This window comes from Nilaparvata lugens, chromosome 3 (assembly GCF_014356525.2).
Source record: "Nilaparvata lugens isolate BPH chromosome 3, ASM1435652v1, whole genome shotgun sequence".
In the NCBI taxonomy this organism is placed as follows: Eukaryota; Metazoa; Arthropoda; class Insecta; order Hemiptera; family Delphacidae; genus Nilaparvata; species Nilaparvata lugens.
In genome coordinates, this window is record NC_052506.1 from 94,815,527 (window position 1) to 94,841,156 (window position 25,630).

At 33.5% G+C, this 25,630-nt stretch overlaps 1 protein-coding gene across 1 annotated transcript in view; it reads right to left on the reverse strand.

Moving 5' to 3' along the window:
- LOC111058173 (monocarboxylate transporter 13) overlaps positions 1–25,630 on the reverse strand; it is a 71,724-nt gene that overhangs the window by 34,568 nt on the left and 11,526 nt on the right. Inside the window, exon 2 of the mRNA XM_039425136.1 lies at positions 21,973–22,355. Within this exon, the coding sequence (XP_039281070.1) occupies positions 21,973–22,231 (259 nt within the window). The 5' untranslated portion in view covers positions 22,232–22,355. The remainder of the gene's footprint in view (positions 1–21,972; positions 22,356–25,630) is intronic.

Here is a 25,630-nt window from a genome sequence, read left to right on the forward strand (position 1 = left end):
TAGTCGATAGTAATACTTACGTTATAAATTCAGCATCTAATTGACATTGGTTTTCTATCCTTGTCTGTCATTAGACGAAGCAGATAGCTGTATCCTTTTCTAACTCCGCAATTTTTTTAGGCTATGAAGAAATTAGTGAACTTCCAGAATATTCAAATCAATTACAAAAATGGGTCATGAAAATATGTATTTTCTTTGTGGAAATCATATATTTCAAATATGAATAATTTATCGCTTTATTTGCATGAGTAGTATTGCAGTTGTATTAGGTTGTAGGTATACTTTGTAGGAGATTTTAATGGTTCTGTTAAATTGAGAAAATCTATCATGGATTATTTAATCTCTCATTGAATAACGTTTCATTTGAATTAAAAACGCGTCAATTAATTTTCGTAATATGAAAGTTGCGTAATGGAGCAATATATAGAAAAATATCAGAAACTATTATCCCATCTCTCATTAATTGAATTACTTCACTTATGGTGGAAGTAGAAGATACTTCACATAAAAATTTCTCATGAGTTTTATTATTTCATATTTTATTCCAATTCATTTCCTACCTCACTTGCTGTGCACCCGCGTTGTTAATTTCCCAAGTTTGTCCAATAAAGATTCACAAACCACAAATCAACATACCACTCAGTAATCACATTCCAATCCCAACTAGCTGAGTTTGAAACTAATGCTGGATCAACATCCTCGTGGATTTTTCCAACATTGCATTCAATTCAAATTCTACTGACTAAACATTTGCTCACTGATAACAAACAGTCTGGTGATAAGAGTAGAGTTGTAAGTTGATGGTTTTTGCCTTGCGGTAAGTAATGGGAAATAAGCAGTGCACTTTTCAATCAGAACACAGTTATTACAGACCAGAGGATGCAAGATAGCCAACTCGCTCTGCTTTCTGCACTGTTTTTACACTATACGAGTACTACTGAACAGAGCTTTTCATCGTCGTCAAAGTAATTGAAAAAGTTATCTCTTCTCAACTCGCTGGAATATTTCATTTCCCCAATTTATTTTTCCTTCTACCATCTACTTGATTACTGAAGTAGTTTTTATTGAGTTGATACAAACTGACTGTGAGTGACTATTAATGAAATAAAATGAGAAAAAAATAATTTTTGTTGCAGAATTGGGATGATTCAGTCCTTTCTAACTCTCAATCTTGAATTATGGATTGGAGAGTTATTATTTCTCAGATTTAATAAGTTTTTTGAGGATGATAGTCATTCTTCCCTTGATAGAAACCAGCTTTTTCTGAGTTGAATCCCAGTTAGATATCAGTGATTGTTTTAAAGCATGTAGCTGCTCTGAGAACTATGATGTTATTCTGTAGTTTTATCGATATAGAGTGGAATTTTTGGTTACTTTTGATAGTGACATTTTTATTAAGAATATGAGGAGGTAATCTTAAAGTTCTCATTTGTACCACTGTGCCAAGAGTTGAGATTATCTTATAAAATAACAGTATACTCAATAGATGCAGAATATATAATTTGAATAGATTTATTTAGAAAAATGAACAATTACTATTATTTTTAAACGTCAGAGTAATTAAAAACATAGTATTATGGTAGTATAGTTATGAATTATCTTTAAAAATTACAAACAGAATAATGGAAACATAAATGGTGTTATATTTACAGAGTAAAAAAATTTAGTTTAGGATAGATAATATTAAAAGACTTTCCAAATTCCAATGTCCTCATGATCAAACATATTATAATTTTTTGAAATAGTTGGATTCATTTTTGTTATCTCGATTTATTTTTATTGAGAACTGCAGTGGATCATAAATTGATACTTTCAAATACATAATATTCGTATTGATAGATTCCACTAAACATTTGATTTTTGATTTCTAGGAATGATACAGGCCTATCCTACCAAACACTTGACCAAATTTCCGAAAGCCTAGAAGGATTACATAATTCTTGAAAATTTTTCAATAAAATCGAATGTCATACAGCAAGGTGAGACATTTCTCATCAATTAAAAATAATGAATTTCCTGAAGAAGGTTTCTCGAAGGATTCATCAACACTCAGTTTCATTCACGAAATATTAGGCTGCAGAAAAATTTGAGATTGCATTCAAAAATGATAAATCAGAGAAATTTTACTCCCACCATTCCTTCAACCAGCCAAATACCTCATGCACGAAAAATAAATAAAAAACTGATACGAAGTAAAAATTTATGTTATGTTTGTAAGTAAACAGTGTGGATGAGAGCAATGATAGGTTTCCCCCTTGACAGTCACAATAATATAATTCGCAATTCTCGCTGTTGCACGATAGAGATGAGTACTCATCCTGCTGAGAAAATTAAAGTAGGAAAACTAAATGAGACAGAGAATTCTCACTCTCCATCAGTTGTCTTCCATTCTACCAACTTAATTATTTATTTGGTTGTTATTTATTGAATTTTTTTCAGTTATCGCTTGATAGTTTGACACCTTGTGAGACCGGACTACCCTTGAGAATTCTTCATAATGGGTGATAATCAAATAATAATAAAAAATTGTTGTTCAATGGTCTTGTTATTATTCCATCTCTCTTAAACTAAAAAAAATCTGACTTCATTTCTACTTTCTGAGAATTTCCCAATTTTATCTCTTCTTGTGATTTATTTCTCATTAAATTTTGTTTCAATCGTGATCTCTTCCCGTCAATTATTGTCTCTTACAACCTAAATCATATTAGATAAATTATGAATTTATTACTTTCCCAATTATTAATTGGAGAATCAATAAATAATTCATTCATAGATTCAATAACAATATAGTAAATTTATTTTTTTCTCTGGTGATTAGTTTCTTTGTTATCTATTGACATGTTACTGATTCAATTCATCAATTTTCCTTTGCATTCATGGCGCCTATTAGAGTAGACATTAATTCATGGAGAAATAAATAATGATAATTATATGATATTAAGCCAAATTGATACTTCCATAATGCTTATTACCGCATTTATATTCTGTAATCTTCCTCTCTATGTTGGAAAAAATAGCCTAATGAATCAATCAGATTAATTAATAAATAATTCAACTGATTATCACATTGACCGTCTTTAAAAAAATCATCTAAAGCGTATTCCTACTTATGTATTATGCATATGTATCTGTGACATATTCCACACAGTATCTGTGTACGTATCTGGTACAGTGGAAATATAATTTACATGATTTTTAATGTGACCATTCATACTCGCTGGGCGGGCTGAGTGGGATAGTCCCATCAGGACTCATGGGAAGTATTTTCTCACTGTAGTAGTCACTAACTCTGATACCAAGATGAGAGAGAATCCTATCTAAATAACCATATAAGCATAACTTTTCATGCCGTTGTTCTGCTATAGATCAATACAATTATTATGACTTATTTTCACGCAATGGTCTTATCATAACAAAACACTGTAATACATTTTTAAAAATACGTAGTTTTGAAAATAGTTACAGATAACAGCAAACAATGCAGTTGGAGTTGATTGCATACCTATCAAATTCATCAAAGATACTCTTCCCTTCACCTTGCATATTCTTATGATAATTTTCAATAAATCTTTGGAATCGTCCTTTTTCCCCTCAATTTGGAAATCAGCCTTAGTCTCACCTCTGCCCAAATGCTCTTCAGTTGAATCATTATCAGATCTGAGGCCTATCAGTATTCTCCCAGCTCTGTCTAAATGTCTCGAGAAACTTGTTCATCAGCAGTTTTCTGTTTTTCTAGAACGTTTCCATCTTCTGTCTACCTTTCAGTCTGGGTTCCGAACACGTCACAGTACGACCACTGCTCTGCTCAAAGTTACTGAGGATATCAGGTCAGCTATGGATAGTAGTCAGGGTACTATTCTGACACTATTCGATTTTTCAAAGGCGTTCGACTGTGTTCATCATCCACTCCTCCTTCTGAAATTAAGAAATCTTGGTTTTGGAGAGGGTTGTGTAAAATGGATCGAGTCCTACTTGTCGAATCGCCAACAGTGTGTCAGGGCCAATAATGAGGTCTCTTCATGGAGAAATGTAACCCGAGGAGTCCCCCAAGGCTCTGTTCTTGGCCTCTTCTGTTCTCTCTCTACATCGATGACATCGCAAAATGCATAAAACACTGCAAATTTCATCTGTATGCTGATGATCTTCAGATCTATAAACATTTTTCTGCAGGTGAGTCTGATGCATGTGTCGAGCAGATGAATTCTGATATTGATGCTATTAGTGGCTGGGCATATAATCATGCATTGAGATTGAATGAAGGTAAGACACAGAGTATCATTGTGTCTCATAACCGATTCAGAGCTCAGAATGTTCCAAGGTTGAGGTTGAATGGCATTGAGTTGGAGTATTCTGAGAGTGTTAAAAACCTTGGTCTTGTTATCTCTAAAACACTATATAGTAAATTTATTTTTTTCTCTGGTGATTAGTTTCTTTGTTATCTATTGACATGTTACTGATTCAATTCATCAATTTTCCTTTGCATTCATGGCGCCTATTAGAGTAGACATTAATTCATGGAGAAATAAATAATGATAATTATATGATATTAAGCCAAATTGATACTTCCATAATGCTTATTACCGCATTTATATTCTGTAATCTTCCTCTCTATGTTGGAAAAAATAGCCTAATGGATCAATCAGATTAATTAATAAATAATTCAACTGATTATCACATTGACCGTCTTTAAAAAAATCATCTAAAGCGTATTCCTACTTATGTATTATGCATATGAATCTGTGACATATTCCACACAGTATCTGTGTACGTATCTGGTACAGTGGAAATATAATTTAAATGATTTTTAATGTGACCATTCATACTCGCTGGGCGGGCTGAGTGGGATAGTCCCATCAGGACTCATGGGAAGTATTTTCTCACTGTAGTAGTCACTAACTCTGATACCAAGATGAGAGAGAATCCTATCTAAATAACCATATAAGCATAACTTTTCATGCCGTTGTTCTGCTATAGATCAATACAATTATTATGACTTATTTTCACGCAATTGTCTTATCACAACAAAACCCTGTAATACATTTTTAAAAATAAGTAGTTTTGAAAATAGTTACAGATAACAGCAAACATTTTGGAAAGATTCAACAACCTTATAAGAGGCTCAATAGCAGAACAAATAATGCAATGCAATAATAATATTGAAAACAATCCTAGAGCTCAGTGAATCAATATTCTCAGATCAGATTAATACGGATACATTCCAGTACAAAGGACAAGGATTAAGTTTTCTGACCAATAAATATAGGAAATTAGAAGGAATGCGTATCTAAAACAATGACGCCTAACAAATAAACACATAGTTATCATTGGAAATAGATAACAGTCATGCAGTATGACAGCAGAGAGTGAGTGATAGAGTGAGAGAGAGAAAGGAGTGATACGTTTTATACTTTCTGTGTGACAGCTGTGCTTCAAAACACTGTCGATAGAATTTGTTCGCTGTATGATTGTAGCCTTATGAAGCCTTATCATAATACAGATTATTTGTTCTCCCGCTAAACTTTGAAAGCTTCTACTGCAATATTTTCTTTGTAATGAACGGGATGTATCATCAATTCCAGTTGGGCTTCAGTTAACAGTTGTAGAGTTTCAACAAATTCTGTTTCAACTACAGCATTCTGTTGTGTGATGAAGTTGAAAAACTAATTGGAAAAAGTTCTGAACAAACCCTGTAACACATGACATTATTTCAATAGCAACATAAGTTTCCTGTGAGCTGATTTTCATAAAACTGCTGTACATTCATCTATTTTGTTATTCTCTAACCTTCTGTCTATTCTCTACCTTCTGTTTTATATGTTTTGTTAACTATTCTGTTAACTATTGACTATTAACTTTCAACTTCTATTAACTATTCTCTTACCATCTGTTTTGTATGTTTCTCTTACTCATTATTGGTACATGCAACGGGCAAAGGGCGAATAATCATGAAATTAAATTTTCTCTTGCTGGTATCCTGATATCCTACTGATTCAAGCAGAAAAAATTGAATAAGAATAATAATTTTATCAATTTTCATCTTGAGAACCATAGAACCTCAGCACCGAATCATAGAACGGATGATTCTATGTACATTGAATGAAATTGTCCTGTACATTCTATGAACATTATTAATGCAGTATTCATTGTAGTGTTCTTGTGATGTTTTGCGTTTTTCTGTTAAAATAGTTCATGAATATTGAAATGCCTCTATAGTCTATAATGAGAAACGGGAACTGGGAAATGTCTATTTTCATGCACGGAAGAGAGAATTGCTGTTTGGTCATCACTGATACTGTTTGTTTCACAGAATCAAAATAGATTCAAGTTCAAAGATCGGATAAACAAAGACTTCCCGAGTTTTTTCAAAAATATTGGAGCATCACAGGATGTTTCCTATGAGAAATTCTATACATTATATAGGCATTCTATAAGACATATTATCCATTCTATACTATGATTTATACGACTCCAACCATTGTATACTATTAATATGGTTAATAGCCTTCTAGATCTGTGATATTCGTTAGATTACTTCATTGGCCCATATGAAGACAAATATTGCCATTATACAGAACTAGTAAGCTAATAATAATTAATATATTAATTGTATAGTATACTTGAAGTCGTATGAATTTTATAATTATTATTTTTGGTCACTATCATAATTATTTCTTTATTTATTTATTGGATAGAGCAAACAATACAATAGTCGGGAAAGAAAAAACAGGCTATTGCCTAAACTTATTCTATTACCTAATTTTGTCTCAAATAGTCCAAATATTATGTTTGAAAATACCAGGCGTAACCCACAACTTTTTATTCATTCGTTCTCGTGGATTTTTTTTCCATTGTCGACTTGGACTTACAAATTTATTTATTAATACACACTTCAAATATAAATGCTTACTATTCCTTCACATCACAAAAAAGCTATAAAATTCATGCAGAATACAATCAGCGACTAATACACATTTATAGCAATGACCATTTTACTCATAAATAATTCATAAGCTCACTGAAGGTCAACTGCCTGTACGAACTACAGTTCCCTACCGTTTAAATCACTCAATTTATTTGCAGTTCTCAACAGGTATCTACGAAAGAAACCTTTTTTTGAGATTAAAAAAGAAAAAGTTACAAGTCTGGCGGCATTTGCCAAAATCTGTGATGGATACACAAATACTGAATACAGACTGATGATTTTTATATGATTTACAATCTAACTAACCAGAAGAATAAACATACCTATAACCTATTCGTTTTCTAGTCATGATATCCATTAACATCACGTCTATATTGGATTTTAACATAATTGAAGAATATTTGTATCAATAGTTCGTAGATTTTCAATATGTCTGAAGAATGTTGATGAAAACAAGTTCAGTTGATTGAGATTAACTCTTAACTCAGTTGGTTACAATTGAGTTGGTTGAATAAATGTACAAACCATTAATTTGCAAGATGAAGTGATACTTGCTCTTTTGTTAACCATGTACTGTACTTGAAATGATAAGATTAAAACTTCTGTTGCAACAATTATTGACAAGACACTACTTCAGACAAGATTCAAGTTACAATATTATTTTCTTCTTATTTCAAAACGATTTGAATTTTTCTTCCCTTTTCTGCCAGTATCATTCAACTCAATAGGGCGACATTCCTCTAAACCAGTCCAAGATTTATTGACATTGTAAACATTCATTTGGAGTGGAAATTGGCAAGCACTATTGAAAATTTACATTTTTCGTCTTTCTTCAACTTTACACTCTATCTAACTTTACATCTACGGTAGCTTTATTACAGAAATAGAATTGCCTCGCAAAAATTAATTGGATTTGAATGAATGTACAGCAATTTGATCCATTGCGGTTATCAATAATTTAACAACTGTAAACTATCAGTCATTATTCGTTTGAGACGAAATTCGTGAACTTCATTAACCTTTTCAACGGAGATTTGGTGAATTGATGTATCTTTTTAACGGAAAATGCATCAGTCTTGCACCTAAAGAAGACTATAGTGCAAAATTTTATTTTCGATTTCGCTTTTACAAAGAAATAATTGGATAAACGATTAGAATTTTCAAAATGTATGACGTTTTTTAAAAGAATTACGATCTTATAGATGGTTGAATATACAGAGAAATACATTGTTATATCAAATCCAAGAAGATTATCGGGGGATTGATAATTATTGGAGCGCTAAAAGCAACCATGACCAAGAAAATGCCCTAAAGCCTGAAGGAAGAGTATATAATGGAAACATAACTATTTGCTTAGTAATCTCTTTGTGCTTCAATGAGTTACATAACAATTAGCGACAGAGAGCATCAAATAGCTCCTAGCAATGAGCGATAACACTGTCACTGTCTGCTAAAACTACAAACCAATGGAACTGAAAAATGTAATACATGAATGTGATTGTGTGATTTATGATCGTAGACCCATAACCCTTGAACTTCAGGCTACAACGCATTAGAATATCGTGGAGCATAATTTTCATCCACTCTTATGTGTTTGACCAACTTTTTACTTCATATTATTATGACCATTGAATAACAAAAATGTTTATTGAAGAATCAGTCACTCATTGAAATTTCCTAGTTCCACTGATTGGCTGTATATTTGAGATTTAATGTATCCATAATCAAAGGCAATACTATATCAAATATACCGGGATGAGTTGAAACACAGCGATCTACTATAGAAGGCAGTGGCAAAAGAATCTACGTGAGATCCACGTTGTAATGACAGTATTTGATTGACATTGGTTTAGCTATCTTTGTCTATCATTCGACAAAGCAGGTAGCACTATCCTTTTTCTAGCTCCGCAACCATACCATATCTGTTTTGACAATGTAGAAATATAATTAATTAAGGTAGAGAATCGGCAACGCTGCTCTCCACTGTCATTATAACGTGGACATTACTATAGGTAACTATCCCGGCCTATCATTCCCACTGTCTTTATAACATGAATCTGACTATAGGTATAGCTATGTACAGTACCTTAGTCAATGACAGACATTCATTGTACCTCATTGACTGTCAAATTATGTTAACTTGATGATCAGCGATCATCAAAGGTCAGTACCAATAGAATATAGATAGCCAGTCAGAATATAGATAGTTAACTATCGATAAAAATGAGATAGTATGTGACCTTACATGAGTTTTATTAGTTGCATGAGTGCTAGCTGTTATGCAATGGCTTCATACAATACCGATACTATTGTACTACAAATACTTTTATGAACATCACGCATTCAGTTCAAGTGCATGCATGTAAACTACATTTAATTTTGTCATCCTTATTTCTCCATTCGTATTGTGTATTTACAATTCTGAATAATTGAACCTCAATCGTGGAGAATCAAACCGGCTTAGTTGATGCTTTCAACCCACAGAGTATATATAGAATCTAAACTCTATATATAAACTATAACCTAAACTCTTTAATATCTGTTAAAAACCTTCCTGATTACAATTCACATCGTGCAGTTCCTAATAATTTACGGCTATAGTGAATATCTTTCAGTAGTAGATAGTAGATTAAAGATATTGGCAATCAGGTGATCAAGGTATAAGTTAACAGTGATTGGAATTAGCCTACATCTATTTAAATGATGTGTTCTAATTTAAAATTGAAGATCAGAATGAAATTTAAAATGACGAGGTTTGCATTATGTGATCCGATTCATAGATAAGATAAGATTAGATAAGATTGTATTTATAAAATAATTTGTAAGTGCTAATATATAACTTGTAAGCCAATATCTACTAGCTAGCACAGAAATCTATAACTCTGTAGTAGGCCTTCGCAGCAAGAAAGCTTTATAAACTACTTTTGAAAATGCTTATTGACTTAGATTTCAGCTCTGCAGGCGATTTGTTGTATAATTTAGAACCAATATAAGAAGGTACTTTCCCATACAGTTTCAACCTGTGCTGTCTTAAAGCTATATTGACTACTTCTGGTGCTATGATCGTGTTATTATTCATTTTTTAGTAGTGTTCATTTATTGATTCTCCTGGCATTGCTTCCGTTAAGGTGCGTACAGATATACGCGCCGCGAACATGAGCAATTCACTTTTAATCAGCTGACTATATATGAATTTTTACAGAAACGGTAAGATACAGATATAGAAAGCTTGGCATCAGCTGATTAAAAGTGAATTGCTCGTGTTCGCGGCGCGTATATCTGTACGCACCTTTAAATGTCATTGTAGTGTTAGTATGCAATGGGTCTTGCAAGACCTGGCAATACATTGTCATTTGTGATAAAGAATCAATAAAAAATCAATCAATAAAGAATCATCCATGTTACAGGGATTCAATTCTACTGCATATTCAGGTAACTGACTTTCTGTCAGTCATTTTGAAAGAATTATTGTTTTTCAAGAATATTTCTACTAATTGGAAGATTAATTGAAAATTCAGGCTAAGTGGAAGAATGAAATCAATTAATCTGAGGGAGAAATGTTTCTCTTTCATTAAACAATAGACTGGGGCCACAGTTCATATTTTTCGCCAAGCAATTAATATAGTTTATCGTGCTTATGGCAGTCGTAGCCAGACAGGCAACTTTTTGCCTTCAATCAGACAATCAATATCATATTATTCACGGTGTTCTCTGCTTATGACAGTTCTGTAACTAGCCACAAAACGTACAAACTTAACTCTTTCGAGCAAGTTTCTGAGTTTATATATTCATGAAGCAATAACAATGCTACAGCATGATTTACGTTTGAAGGTCAGTGGATTTCATAGAAGGGCGATGTTGTCATGTTTCCACCAACTTCCATAGTAGATAGCTGAGAATCAAGTCTCTCGGTATATCTGATCTAAATAAAGAACTCCATTTCAAAATATATTAATGACAATCAACTTATGAAATAATACATAAATCTTCTTCTCTAAGTACCGTCTCCATTTCGGAGGTTGGCAATCATCATGGCAATTTTTACCTTGTTCACAGCCGCTCTAAATAGGTCATTGGTTGTGCAATTAAACGCTTCCCTCAGGTTTCTCAACCAAGACATTCAACAATACATAAATAAAGAACTCTAATATTAATTGTTGATCCTTGTTGATACAGTAATTATCAATTTTATCATTGTCAAATGATAAAATCAATTATCAATTTCATAATTATCAAATGCATTTCATTCGTCAAAAAATATACATTTGTATGATTTTAATAATGTCAAGGGAAAATTTTGGTAATTTGCCATACTTGCATAGTTATCATAGTTCAACAATTTGCTAATGGTGCGGAGTTGGAAAAGGATAGAGCTATACAGGTTTTGTCTTATGATAGACGAAAATAGCAAACTAATGTTGATCAGATCTCAGATGCTAACTTTAAAACCTGACTCTCGTTAAAGCCATTTCCGATTGAGTTTCAGGGTTTTATGGAACAATAAACAATACTAAAGCTCTTTAAATTTTTTATTATTTTCATTTGCACAAGAAAGCACTGAAGAAAGCACAATAAGTTCGAAGCTAACGGTTATGTTGATGGATCAGTTTTATTTTCAAAAATTAATTTTCTCTATGTTGATTGTCATGAAAACTAGTCCAAACAGTTAACTTTCATTCCACTATAAATCTTCCGAGGTAGTTTTGAGATTATGAGTGCAGTGGGAAATTATGTATTCTGCATACACTATCACAAATCGATTTCCAACTAGTTGAACGTGCTTCCTACTCTTGAGCCTCCTGGTAAGATCTTTATTCTATAGGTTCGTTGACTTGACTCAGGGTTGACATGACGATGGAGGATAGAGTCTAGACTCATGCTGCATGGTAAACCGTCTTGTCAATTGACATAAATGGAATCTGATGTACCAAGGAGCGTTGAGTACATTTCCTTCATACTTTATTTTGATATCCCTGTAAAAGTACCCGTCCCGTAGCTTTGCCTCCGTGATTTTGAAACGGCATATAGGCAAGGTATGGTTCTCGGGGTAATATTCACGGCTTTGCAAATACATGAGGCTTCAGAGACCCTGATCCCTAGATGGAGGAAACTCTCTTCATACAGAGATTCTTCATGAATCAGAAAGTTGCAACGTATCACCAACAATGGAAAGAGCATGTTGAACGAATGTCAGCTGATAGGCTGTGTTGGCTAAAATGTGGTAGTTACAAAAGCTCCTTGTGTATCTTTTCGGAAGCAGCACTTTGATTTTGAGAAGATACAAAAGAACATCTGTTGCTAATGGAAAGATACATTAAAGCTCCTTGTGTATCTTTTAGGATGCAACACGATGCTTTTGAGTAGATACAAAAGAGCATCAGTTGCTTATGGAAAGATGCATTTTCAAAAATGTTTTATGTTTCTGAATGGGTAGTATTTTGTAGTCTACTGGCCCTCCGCTGATAGGCAAAGCTACAGGACCCGGACTGTACTTTGATATTGCTGATGTTACTTTCGAGAATCAATGACACATGGCAGCGCAGTTTCAATGGGAAGGCTGGCAGAAAGGACAAGGGAGAATCATTCTCAGACTCGATTCCAAATTAGTTGCGAAGGATTCCTCTCTCTGGACTCTGAGACCACGTGTCGCACTGAATGCTATTAATAAGTTTGCCTTCACCACGTGAACATCACTGGTTGACTCATACAACTAACAGATCGCATTTCCGCACAAGACCAGAGACAACTTATTGCATCATTCAAGTTATTGGATCAACAAGTTCGATGACTGAGGAAGGCACTTACTGCAACTAGGCTACTACTCTACTCATTGACACGTGATCAGTTATAACACGCTTACACAGATTTAGAACAGAGAAATGAATGATATGACGTGCATAGACCCGATATCAAGAAGAAGAAGAAGTAGAAGAACAAACAGGAGAGGAGGAGGTAGGTAGAGAAGTGGGAGTGGAGAAGAGGAGGAAGGATGGAGGAGAAGGAGGAAGGATGAAGGGGAAGGAGGAGGAGGAGGAGAAGGGGGAGGAGGAGGAGGAGAAGAAGAAGAATAAACAATTGAGGGAACAAAAGAGTTATAAAATGAAGGAAGATGAGGAGGTCAAAAATTGGAAGAAACGCGAAGGAAAAAAGAAGTAGAAGTAGGAGTAGGAAGAAAATTAGGATAAGAAGCAAGATTTAAACAAATGAGAAAATATTTAGTTGATAGAGCTTTTTATAGTGTACAAGAATTCCTTTCAAACCTAAACTAGGTTGAACTACTTAGTGTTAGAATTATTATGTAATAACATGACTTGTCTTATACTCCATGACTGGAGTCTTTAGGACGTAATCTTAAAAAAAAAAAAAGGTAGGAGGAGGAGAAGTAGGAGAAAAAGAAGAAAAGAGAGAAGAAGAAGTAGGAGAAGAACAAAAACAAGAATATGCAATGGGGGAACAGAAGATTTATGAAATAAAGGAAGATGAGGTCAAAGATAAGAAGAAAAGCTAAGAGAATGAAAAAATAAATGGAAGAAGGCAAAGGACAGGAGAAGAAGGAGTGGACAGGAGGGAAAGAAGAAAATCATGTTGGTCTGTCACACTACCTCATCATGAGCTACCATGCTTATTTGAAATTCATTCCATATTATTCAGTTCATTGCTGATTCATTCATTTCTTTTCTTGTGGATTCTTTATTAGCGCATCATGTAAATCAGTTGGGGAAACTTCATGGAAGCACTCTAATAACCTGACTCCCACTGCACTAAACTTTTCCATCATTATGTAATACAGTATTTTGAATGAGGCCCCCTAAATTATCAACATAATTTAATGAATTGCATAAGTAAATCACTTGAAACGTCTCCCACTCAAAATAGCTCAACTTATGTAATTCCGTTATATTTAAAGAAGACGTCTTTGAGTTTAGGGCTATCTCAGTTTTTGACCCATTTTTCGAGATTGAAACCTTATCAATAAATAATCATTCCGACTTCTCGGTGAGAATAGCTGCCGATTGTGTTGCACCCTTGGGACACACCCCGTCCCCCTACCCCATAAACACTCTCTTCCCACGGGGTACAACCCCTCATTTACCCCCCAAAACCTGTCAATGGCACGCCCTTGCTTTCCATCACAGACTCCATTAATAGGTGGCACAGATAGATAATAATGTTTCAACCGATTCGGAACAGCTTAACTTCCTCCGGCGCACTCTGAAGAAACAAACACTGTCAAACTGTAACAATGCAAGTTATTTTTAAGGGTGTTAGATAATAATCAGTGGTGGCACTGCTGTATGGAAATGTGTCCCCTTCTGAAAGTAAATTCTCCTTCAGTGAGAACTGTCAGCATTCCTTATAAAAATACAACCAACGCTTGATACTGTGTTCAACAATTCTCATTCAACCAGCACTGACATCAATTTTATGTGCACCCCACATGAATGAATGGGATATTGTGATCGGGTAGATACTATAATTTAATGTAACATTACAACTTACTGAATAAACGCATCACATCGATTTGAAGTCACACAACTTGAGTGGAAAGATTGCGAAGGAGAACGTATAGATTATTCTTGTCTAACCATAATTCATGATAACACCTATCTTAAGCTCATGATAATTGAACTCGTTTTCAAAATTAGTACACTAAAGCTGAGTTTAGACCAAAGTTATTAACAAAATGTCAATAACTTAATCCTTATAGATACTATTAGATTGAACGGAACTTGACAAACACATATGTTTTTCATGTGTATGATAAGTTATGTTCAATCCAATAGAATCTATAAGGATTATGTTATTAACATTTTGTTAATAACGTTGGTGTAAACGCAGCTTTACTCATGTTAATGTTGAAAATTATTAAATAATAGTTCCATGAGAGATCTATAAAAAACATTACCATGGAAACTCAGCACAATTCCATGAAAGCATAAACATTTAGAAATAATCAAAAATCAATCATCAAGAGTACCATTTGGGATTGTAGCTTTTATTTAACCATTTCCACAACTCACGACAACTAGTATTGAATGTTCTTTTCCTAATATTTTATTATTTAGATGAATGATTGTATTAATTGATAGACTGCTACAGTCAAGCAGTGTTGTAAGACTCTACAATAATTTTTCAATGTTTATACAGATTATCAAGTGATACACTGTTCATCTCAAGCAGAATTCGTTGAAGTCAGAAAGTATTAGAGAATAGAAACATTTTGAGAGTCTTGCATCAACCTTGTGAATTGTAATTATTGTCGTATAATCTAATTCAAATCGTTATTCTGAATGATGAGTACCTATACTTTATGTTGCTTATCAATTCCATAGCTCATGAATTGTTCAATGTGTTCTATTATCAAGCCTGTACTCAGCTTAGTGTGTTTCATACTACAAATAAGTTCATCTTTGAACAATATTCAAGCTTGGTGCCTGTCATGATATTAATAATCTCCATGTTTTATTAGTAATATTATTGTTGAGTTATCTGTGCTCCAGTTAACTTGAATATTAATATCACCTAGTGCAACTGGATCTAGACCTTCTTCTTCTTCTGGTGCCTATCCGTTAACGAATGTTAACAATAATCATTCTGGCAATGATGATCTTGTTCACAGCTGCTCTGAAGGTTTCGGGGGTGGACACTTCAAATCAAGTTCTCAAATTCTTTAATCAAGATATACGCCTCCGATCAACGCCTCTCCTGCCAAGAACTTTCCCTTGCAGTACACATTTCAGCAGTTTGTATTTCGTTTCATTCCTCATTATGTGTCCTAGATACTTCAATTTTCGTTTTTTAATAGTATACATTATCTCAGTCTTCTTATCAAGCTTGTGAAGAACTGTGTTGTTAAATACTTATTTTTATCTAGACCATAAAATAAAAATATTAAAGCCATGTATCCAGGAGAGCGAGATCGAGCTTACTCCAGCATGAAGAGGAAGTAAACTAAATTCTATTCAATATCGATAAAATAGAATTTATGAAGAAAATACAATCTGCTGTGATAAAATCATTCTCTGCTGTACGATAGAATGAGGCATGAGGTATATAACTACTTCCTAAAATAGTCTATAGTCTAGTCTGGTTTCTATAGTCTAGAGTCACATTGACTTTCTTATTGCCTTCAAAAGATCACACAGGTACGGTAATGGAGTTCAATAGCATGAATTTCACATTTCTTGGAATTGATATGAAGGAATTGTTGTCAGTTTTCCTTTTTTTACTGCCTTCTATAGTAGATAGCTGTGATTAAAGCTATCCCGGTATATCTTTATTTTTGATACTTGTCAAATTGATCATTTCTATCAAAAATATATATCATTCATCAAGAAAATATATGGATTTCTATGATATTATCATGAATATTTATATTGACATTATTCATGTCAGTCAATTATTATATTCCTTCATCAATAACAATTTGGCAACGATGAGGAGTTATAAAAGGATAGAGCTATCTGCTTTGTCTAATAACGTACAAGGATAGCAGACCAATGTTTATTTTTAAGAATATACAAATAAATAAATGCTTTAATATGTTATGTAGCTATGGTGAACGTGATATTTTGAAGCTTAAAATTTGAGAGGTTCTATTATTTATTTTGTGAATTTAAAGTTTCTTTCACGTTTTTACAAAAGTTTTATTGTCAATCTATCTAAATTAAAAATTGTTTGTATAGTTTTTATTTATATTTCGAGATTGATGATTTGGTGTAGAAATTGAAATGGACATAACCTATGTATGATGGTTATATAAGTTGGACAATTTGAAACTAAATTGGGAAATTAAAGATGTTTTTGGCAATAAATGAATAAATAATAACTGCATAAGCAAGTATCAATTTATGTTATTCAGATGCTCAGTTGGAAACGATAATTTCACTGTAGTACGATTTTCAACTAAGTCGTTAGCTCTCTATTATCAACAAAAATTTAGCGAGTGTGAAACAAGAGCCTCTCATCGCCTGCAAACTGCGACACTCGACGACGATTTACAATCGATGCTCCTATCATGTCACGTGCAGTCTGCGCACTTATCATCTAATACCACTCGTCACAACATTGTTCACATTGTAGCCTACATGATAATCGCAAGTAAATTAATTGTATGCTCCAGACTGATGTTTTGAATATCCACTTAATTCTGTGAATAAAACGATGTTTGGATTTCTCTAAAGTTGAGTTATTCACTTGCTTCTTCTTGAACTGTTGATTGAAGTGCAATAATAATATTTGATAGCCTTGAACGGCAGATTAGTAAATTGGGTTTCTAATATTCATTCACATATTTCTTGAAAAATAAAAAATACTATTAAGCTGTGTTTACACTAAAGTTATTAACAAAATGTCAATAACTTAATCTTTATAGATTCTATTATGACTCAATCTTTATGGATTGAACATAACTCATCATAAACATAATGAACATATGTGTTTGTCAAGTTCCGTTCATCTATAATAATTAAGTTATTGACATTTTATGTGATATGAACATAACATGCTATGATATTAACATTTTGTTAATAATTTTTGTGTAAACGCAGCTTTACAGCAATGAGGTACTCAACATTTACAGTAATTTTATACAAAACAATGCTGTTTGAATAAGCTGCTAATATGTGTAGTGGCTTGTCTACGCCAATGGTGAACGTACACCTTGATAGCTCTTTCATCTATCAATCATATCGGCTGTTTGTTATCGTATATTTTCCTGCTCTCTCCTGTAGATAGTGGTTCTAGATTACCAGAGATTGACAATGGTATAACGACCAAAAGCGTTACCTCATTATTTCAATAGATTGTAATATAACTTCAAGTCTTCTACTCAATCTTTTACGTGGAAAATTTCCTCAGTTTTTGAATACCATTAATGTATTACAAGCGAGCAATTGATGAATTGAAAGCCTGCTTTTTTGACAGAATATTGTTTATTTTTCCGTTAAAAATCGATATTTTGAAATTTGCAGTTTTTTAGGCTCTTGATGGATTAAAAGCCTGCCTTTTTTGTAAGAATATTGTTTATTCCACCAGTAAAAATCGATATTTTGGAATTTGCAGTTCTTTACCTGTCATTCAACTTTTTCTAAGTTCAGTATTCTATTCTACTTGGAATATTCATTATATGAATTGGTATTATTCATGATATATTTCATATTTATCTAGAAAATTTAAGTTATTCTGGCTTTATTATCTAGAGCCCAGTATGAAATCAGAATATTTCTTCTTTATGAGTATCTGAAGTGAATAAAACCAACATTAATTTCCTTGTACTCTTCTGTATCATAAAATTTATTCACCTTAACCAAGTGTTGAAGATACAAAGCTCGTAAAAAACAGTTTCATATACTTGAAGTTCAATGATTTATTACAAAATTGATATCTGCTTCAAAACGACGCAGTCACCTGGCATTTCAAGTATGTTCGTTTTATGTGGTTTGGTTGAAGAGCTTAGTCGAAACCGACCTAAAGCCGCTTAACTTTGTGAGTGTTACCTTACTAGTGTGAGCTAGGGTGAGCCTTCTTATGATGTCAGAGTATATAGAGTGAATCACCAGGATATCAGCGGATTATATTATCGGGAAAATTACTCTTATCATACTGATAAGTCTTATCTTTCCTTATTTATGCCACTGGAGGGGGATGTTAGTTCATTTCGAATCTATTGTTCATTCTGGTCGGAGTTGTCACTGAATGTTTTTGTCAAAACTGAGGAAATTCGATTTTTTTCAAATCCACTTAATGAATTGAAAAAATATTTTTCCAAATTCACCCACTCAGTACCCACAATATCTAACTAATTTATCGATCTATCTATTGTAAATTAATTATCCATTCTCTTAATCCACAATATACTCAAAATACAATAGGGTACCCGCAATAAAATTCAGATCTGCAATAATATCATGAGAGCTTACATTCTGAAATTATCATCAGCTAATCTTGAAGAAATTTCCTCTCAAGAGAATGAAATATTATTGGATTTGGATTTCTATAGAGAATTCTTATTGGGAAATGGGGATTATATAATTCCTAGCATAGAATTAGTTCTAATGAGAATCTGAATTCAAGTGTAGCCCTCTCATAATTATTGAAAAAGTCCTCAACTAATGGGTTTATGCAAAGCGGAACAACCTCTTTCCATCAACAATTTCCCCAATTTTTCTTGAAACTCCCAACTCTATTGCTCTATTATGAATGGAGATTGATTTTTTTAATTTCATTCAAGTGCTCAAAATGTTCGCGGTCAGCCTTCTTTCCTCTCTTTCACAACCTTCTCCTCAGCCTTACAATTTTTTGAAGGAATTCTCAAGGTCGAAATCCAGGTTTCCAATGTTGGGAACATCTTATGCATTCTCTCTCAACTGAAAAAACCTTACTTCTGAAAAATGACCCATTGTAAAATTCCTTACAGTAATTGAAAGAGAATCATCTCATGTTCTACCATTTACTATTGACTATTACATTACGAATCTACTAGCAAATTATTATCCAATATATTATAAAGGCTCAATAATTGAGAAAATCCAAGAATCTATCCAATTTTTCGTACCGTAATCTAATTTCTTATCATTGCCTTGGAACTCATTCGAATTTCTTCATAATAATGGTAATTCTATGTTGAATAATGTGAAAGGGGCATAAAATAAATAGGATTAAGAATTTTTATATTTTAGAAGGTCAATTTAATAGAATAGACGACTTTTGAGCGACTTTGATTGAATATTTTCATCATAATATTATACTGGTGATGTCAATATAATTTCTATAAAATTTTACATAAAATGTATGGCCTTACAATTGAATCAATAAATTTCTACATAACATGCATTCATAACTAGGGAACTTTTTCAATTCCAACTACAAACCTTGATAAAAATAATTGCTGATTTTATGATTATTATGGTGTGTAATTGGTTGAACATTGAACATCTGTAATATTCTTTGGGTTTTTAATATGATTTGATTGTCAATTGAATAAATAATAATACTAACATTTTATTATGGTTAATATATTTCCTGTTCTCAATAAATGCCACAGAGATTCTTCGCGGATTTCAACTAGTTTAATATGTATCTGAACCTATAGAGCCAGTTACACGTTACAGTATTCAAATCAAAGTAAATAATTCAATATGTTACAAATTACTGTAATAATATTTCAAGTTATAGTATTCACTAACTCACTCAATACCTATTTTCGAATGAGATAAATGCATTTAACGATCAATTTCATTGAGCACTCGATTCTAGTTCTGATTTTGAGTTTTCAAAGTCAGCATTATCAAATTTCAACGAATCTCATTCGTTTTTCTCGTTTCTCATTCATTTTTATCTTTCCTCATTCATTTTTAGAGCGATTGAACGAAGACGAAAGAACGTCAATCAATCGGTTTCAATGACACGTGTTATTATCAAACACCAAAGATAATAGAAACCGCTCTGCGCACCAAATTGACATTAGAATTGTAATTCGTTTAGTGTCACATGCATTTCGATCAACAACAAGTATCGCCCATACTTCAACGAGTATTTCTGTTTCCATTTTTTTTAAACCAGTCACACAACGATGAATGCAAAATAAAGACAGGCGGCTTGATACATTGTTAATTAATCGTTGATGAGCTGGTTTATTTTTAATTTCGAGAAGATGAGCAGTGTAATGACAGTGGTAGTACAGTAATGAGAAATTTGTTTTTGGTCCAATTGCTTGGTTTCAATGTGGATTATTGGAGTTTTCCAACATGTAGTAGTCTTGGGCTTGTCATCTCATAGAAGAGAAATAATGTATTCAGTCGTTCTATGTTGTCTTTAAAATAATTTTTTTTGCAGTTGGCAAAAACTTTTCTCTCTTTTCCCCTGTTTTATATTCAATCAACAAAGAAACACTGATCCCACGAATTTTATCGTGTTTGATTAGAATATTCATGAGTTGTTTCTTCAAGTACTATGCTAATTTTAATATGTTATGACTTACTAAATTCGATTATAATCGGACAAGTTCGGGAACAAATAAATATCGTGTGATTGGAAGCATTTTTATACAAAGCAACATCCAAAAACTAGAATTCATTATTCCCTAGAGGCATTTCGAATGAAGATTGTTTTAAATATTTTTGAACCAGTCAGTGACTTGTGCATAGAAGTAATATTATTGGGGGAAGAATATGAATATTCTCTGTTTACTAATAATGTTATGAGTGGTACATTAGAGTGGTGCATTGGGATATTTTCTGAAGAGATTGACTTTTTTATCAATCTTTTATTTTTTCTGGTGTTTAGGGAGAACATGATTTTTTATGATAGCCCTAATAGGTTGGCAAAAGGAAGTCGATTTTTCAGTAGTTTAATTTTCAATTTTCTCGATTATCAATTTTGCTGTCATGGTTGACAGCATTCAGTCTGGATTTCCTAAATCGATATGAATGAATTCAATTGATGCATTTAATCGATATGAATAATAATCAATTTGTTTCTAAAAATACATTCTCAAAACATGGGTAGGCCAATTGGGATGTGGGATGGGCATTTAGAATTACAGTATAACCATCAAGATATAGTGTTTTGGACGTGTTTTATAATTCCACTAAAGTTGTGGCTTTAGAATCAATTAGCTCTTACAGCTTCAAAACTGGATCCAACGTTCTCAACTAACTGTTTCATGTTATGCAAACTTCAAGAGTTAACTTATTCTTATTCATAGATAATGTGTAACTATTCCCAACAAAGTTTTTCATGATAGCTTCACAGACTAATCGACCAATGTAATAATATTGGTATAAACAACTCAATCTCACGATAATATTATGTCATTCTATTCACTCTAATATATGGGAATATCCACGACCTCAAGGAATGGTTTCATGTAAGATGCAACATTTTTTTCAAAGAAAGGAATATTTACATGAAAAGTTGATAAACTTATTGACTAATGTGATTGGAATAGGCATCTGAATCTCACAATAATATATCGTTCTCTATCACGGAATATCTAAACGTATGGTTCCATGCAAAAGTTGTTGAATCAAGTTGTTGAGAGTACTCACTGATAATGTGAATCATGAAAGAAGCGAAGACAACCACCCACCCCCAGCCACCATCGGGCGGCACAATCCTCTCCTCGGAGGCGGCATCATCCTCCTCGTCGTGTTTGGGGGGCGGCGCGTGAGCCATGCTGCTGTCCACGTGGTGATTGGAGGCGGTGGAGGCGGCAGAAACGGAATGTAACTGATCCGTGCGACGGCTGGCCGACAACTGAAGAGTGAGGCACGCTCTTCGCCTCTCGCTCTCCCCCCACCAAAGCATCCCCCCGCCCCATCCCTCCACATCCACTGCTGCCACAACAACACCCGATCAACACTGGCACGTGCTGCAGTAGTAGTTGTAAGTCTGGTGCATTTTCGGTTTGTTCAGGTGGACAACCTGCCGCCTGAAAGATAACAAATGAACGATTTGAAAATTTTGATTTTGAAACAAAATTGAGCGATTATCTATAATGAATGGATCAGTAGCAATATAGGAGTTATTATCATTATCACGAAGTAGTATTCTTTATTTTGTAACATTGAGGTGGACAACCTGCCTGAAAACAAACAAATGAACGATTTCATACTTAGAAATTTTGATTCTGTAACAAAACTGTGTAGGCCTATAAAAATTGAGCAGGTATATTCCAATGAATGAACAAATCTCGAACACGTTCAGCATTATTGCAAGAATGCTAAATAGAGCATTAATGCTATCCATAATTTTGTTGAGCTTACGGTGATATGGCCATCTGGACAAGCAGCCTGAAAACAAAACGCTAGTGTGACAATTTGAGTGATAAGAATAGGGCTGATGCTAATATTTTGATTTAAGATGTTTTGGTTTAGTGCTAGGGGGGAACCCATTATCAATTGGTACATTATCATTGGTACATTAGACATGGAAAGAAAAGGGGTTTCCCAAAACGCCACTCACACTTGACCGGGCCTTTGGTAATATCTAATATGGTTTAAAATTGTTTATCCTTTTTTTATGATGTCCACAGATTCATGCCAGTGCGTGGGTATAATTTTATTGATGACTTAATAAATAATAATAGTCCATGCCTACCGGCGGGATTCGAATCACGACGAGGCAGTGCTAGCAGACTCAGCTTTTTTAACACTCCATACCACGATATAATAGAAGAAGTATATTTTCATCCAAATACCGTGCTCCATACCACTTGACTAGTCTGGCCAGAAATTGATATAACTTCCGAAATTGATAAAGGTGCCTCATAGATCATGTGATTTCCAATGATAATTTTCCACACAATTTTTTATATGCACTTTCTCTGTTATCCTGCTGCACCCTCGCAAGAACAAAGGAGTGAGTCGATTTCGTTGGCTAACTGTAGACAGTTTTCAAAATATGTTTTGTTTTTGATTTGAAGTAGATTGTTTGAAGCGTTTGACAGTAACCGGGAAGCATACGAAAGTAAAACCAGTCTAAATTGGAACTGTTCGTTCAATACAAATAATTTATAATTGATTTTAATTATTTTTTAACGAAGTACTGTACTCCGGAAAAAATATTTTCAATATTCATGGAAGAATTCCAATAACCTGGAATTACAGTCACGATATTTCTCATCTTTATCATTTTTCAGGCGATTCACATTTTGGCTTGTCCTTTAAAGGAGGATCACTTTCAGCGTCTGGGACAGCCTTTAAAACAAACTAATCGTCAATTATTCATGCTTTTAGATTGGGCTTTGAGTTTTGAATTTGAATAGGAAGCGAACTGTGATAGTTATGTTATGTGGTACCGCCCAACAGAGGAAATTACTTCATCAAAAAGGCTGTCACGCTAATGTCTGTCTACAAAGATTATAATGATATTATGGAGAAATACTGTTGTAGCCTACTTTTTGGTTGTTGATTTAACCCTTGTCTATCATGTCAACATGCTTACTTCAACAGTCTCCAAGCGTAACAATAAACATGATAAAGGTTGGGATCTTAAGGAGGAATTATATTGGCAGTGGTAGCTAGTGTACTCACAATCAGTGACAGAATATAGAAGATTACAACTAGGTCATTGTTAGAAGCCACCTATTTCCAACCTTGAGAGCAGCGTAAATATTGACATTATTTGTTGGAGGCTGTTAACTCAATTTCAGCAGAATGATATTGATATTTATAAGCTACATTGATACAGATGTTTTGTAAATTTCCAATAGAATACAAGTAGAATACCAAGATGTGATAGGAGAGTATTTTTCAAGTCACAAGTCTCTTTGAAAACTATTCATACTCAATTCATCATCCGTCATTTCAATTTCTCTAAAGTGAAAGATTGGTTTTCTATTTCTATCATAAACTTTAAACAAGATGAAATATTCAGTATGATAAGAATAAGCGAATGGAGATTATTACTCAAAGTTGATCTACTTCATTACAAAGCTCGAGAAAATCCAGTTTTAGCATGGCATCAACAAAACTTTCGTGAAACATGTAAGGCTTATTGACACTGAATTTCCACTCCATCCAGATACTACCAAATAGGCCTACGATGTTCAACATTTTACTATGATTGTCAGACTATTCTTCTTACTTCACTCAGAGTATTGTTTTTATTTTCCTTGCCCTATTACCATAGGTAAAGAAAGTATTGCTTTCCAAAACAATTTAAGGTACCCTAATTTCATGTTTTCTATACGTTTCATTACTTTCCTTGCCCTATTACCAAAGGTAAGGAAAGTATTGCTTTCCAAAAAAATTTAAGCTTGGGGTAGATTTTATGTTTTCTATATGTTTCAAGGTCCCCTGAGTCCAAAAATATTGTGTGTGTGTGTGTTGTGTGTGTGTGTGTGTGGTGTGTGTGTGTGTGTGTGTGTGTGTGTGTGTGTGTGTGTGTGTGTGTGTGTGTGTGTGTGTGTGTGTATATGTGTGTATGTCTGTGAACACGATAACTCCATTCCTAATTAACCGATTGACTTCAAATTTTAAACTTATGGTCTTTATACCATGAGGATCCGACAATAAGAAATTCAATGAAATTCAATTCAAAATAGCGGAAAAAATGGCAGATAATGGCTAAAAAACCATGTTTTTCACGGTTTTCTCGAAAATGGCTCTAACGATTTTCTTCAAATTTATACCATGGATAGCTATTTATAAGCCCTTTCAACTGATATGAGTCTCATTTCTTGGAAAATTGCAGGAGCTCCGTAATATTCTTGAGAAAAATGGCGGATAATTACTAAAAAACCATGTTTTTCACAATTTTCTCAAAAATGACTTGACCGATTTTTTCAAATTCATACCCTGTATAGTTATTTACCAGCTCTATCAACTGGCATGAGTCTCCTTCCTGGGAAACTAATGGGGGGTCCACCCCATCGTTGAGAAATGGACTTTGTAACCTCCTTCTCGTGCAAGAGGTAGGTAGGTAGAGCAGTTCATAAAAAGAACACAATCATAGGCGAGATATTTCATCTGTAGAACAGCTGTTTCGACGACTTTTTAAAAAAATCATCGAATTTTACAATTTACACAAAGGAAAAAGTAATCTGAAAACAATTATATATACACATATACAGAAGTCTGATTGTAGTTTCAAATATGTTGCCGCCAATCGTCATTATGCTATTCCCCTAAATTATTCTCGTTCAAGAATGAGGCTTACAGTTCAATGAGCAAGGAAAGTTGTGTGAGTGTACCACACCAGATT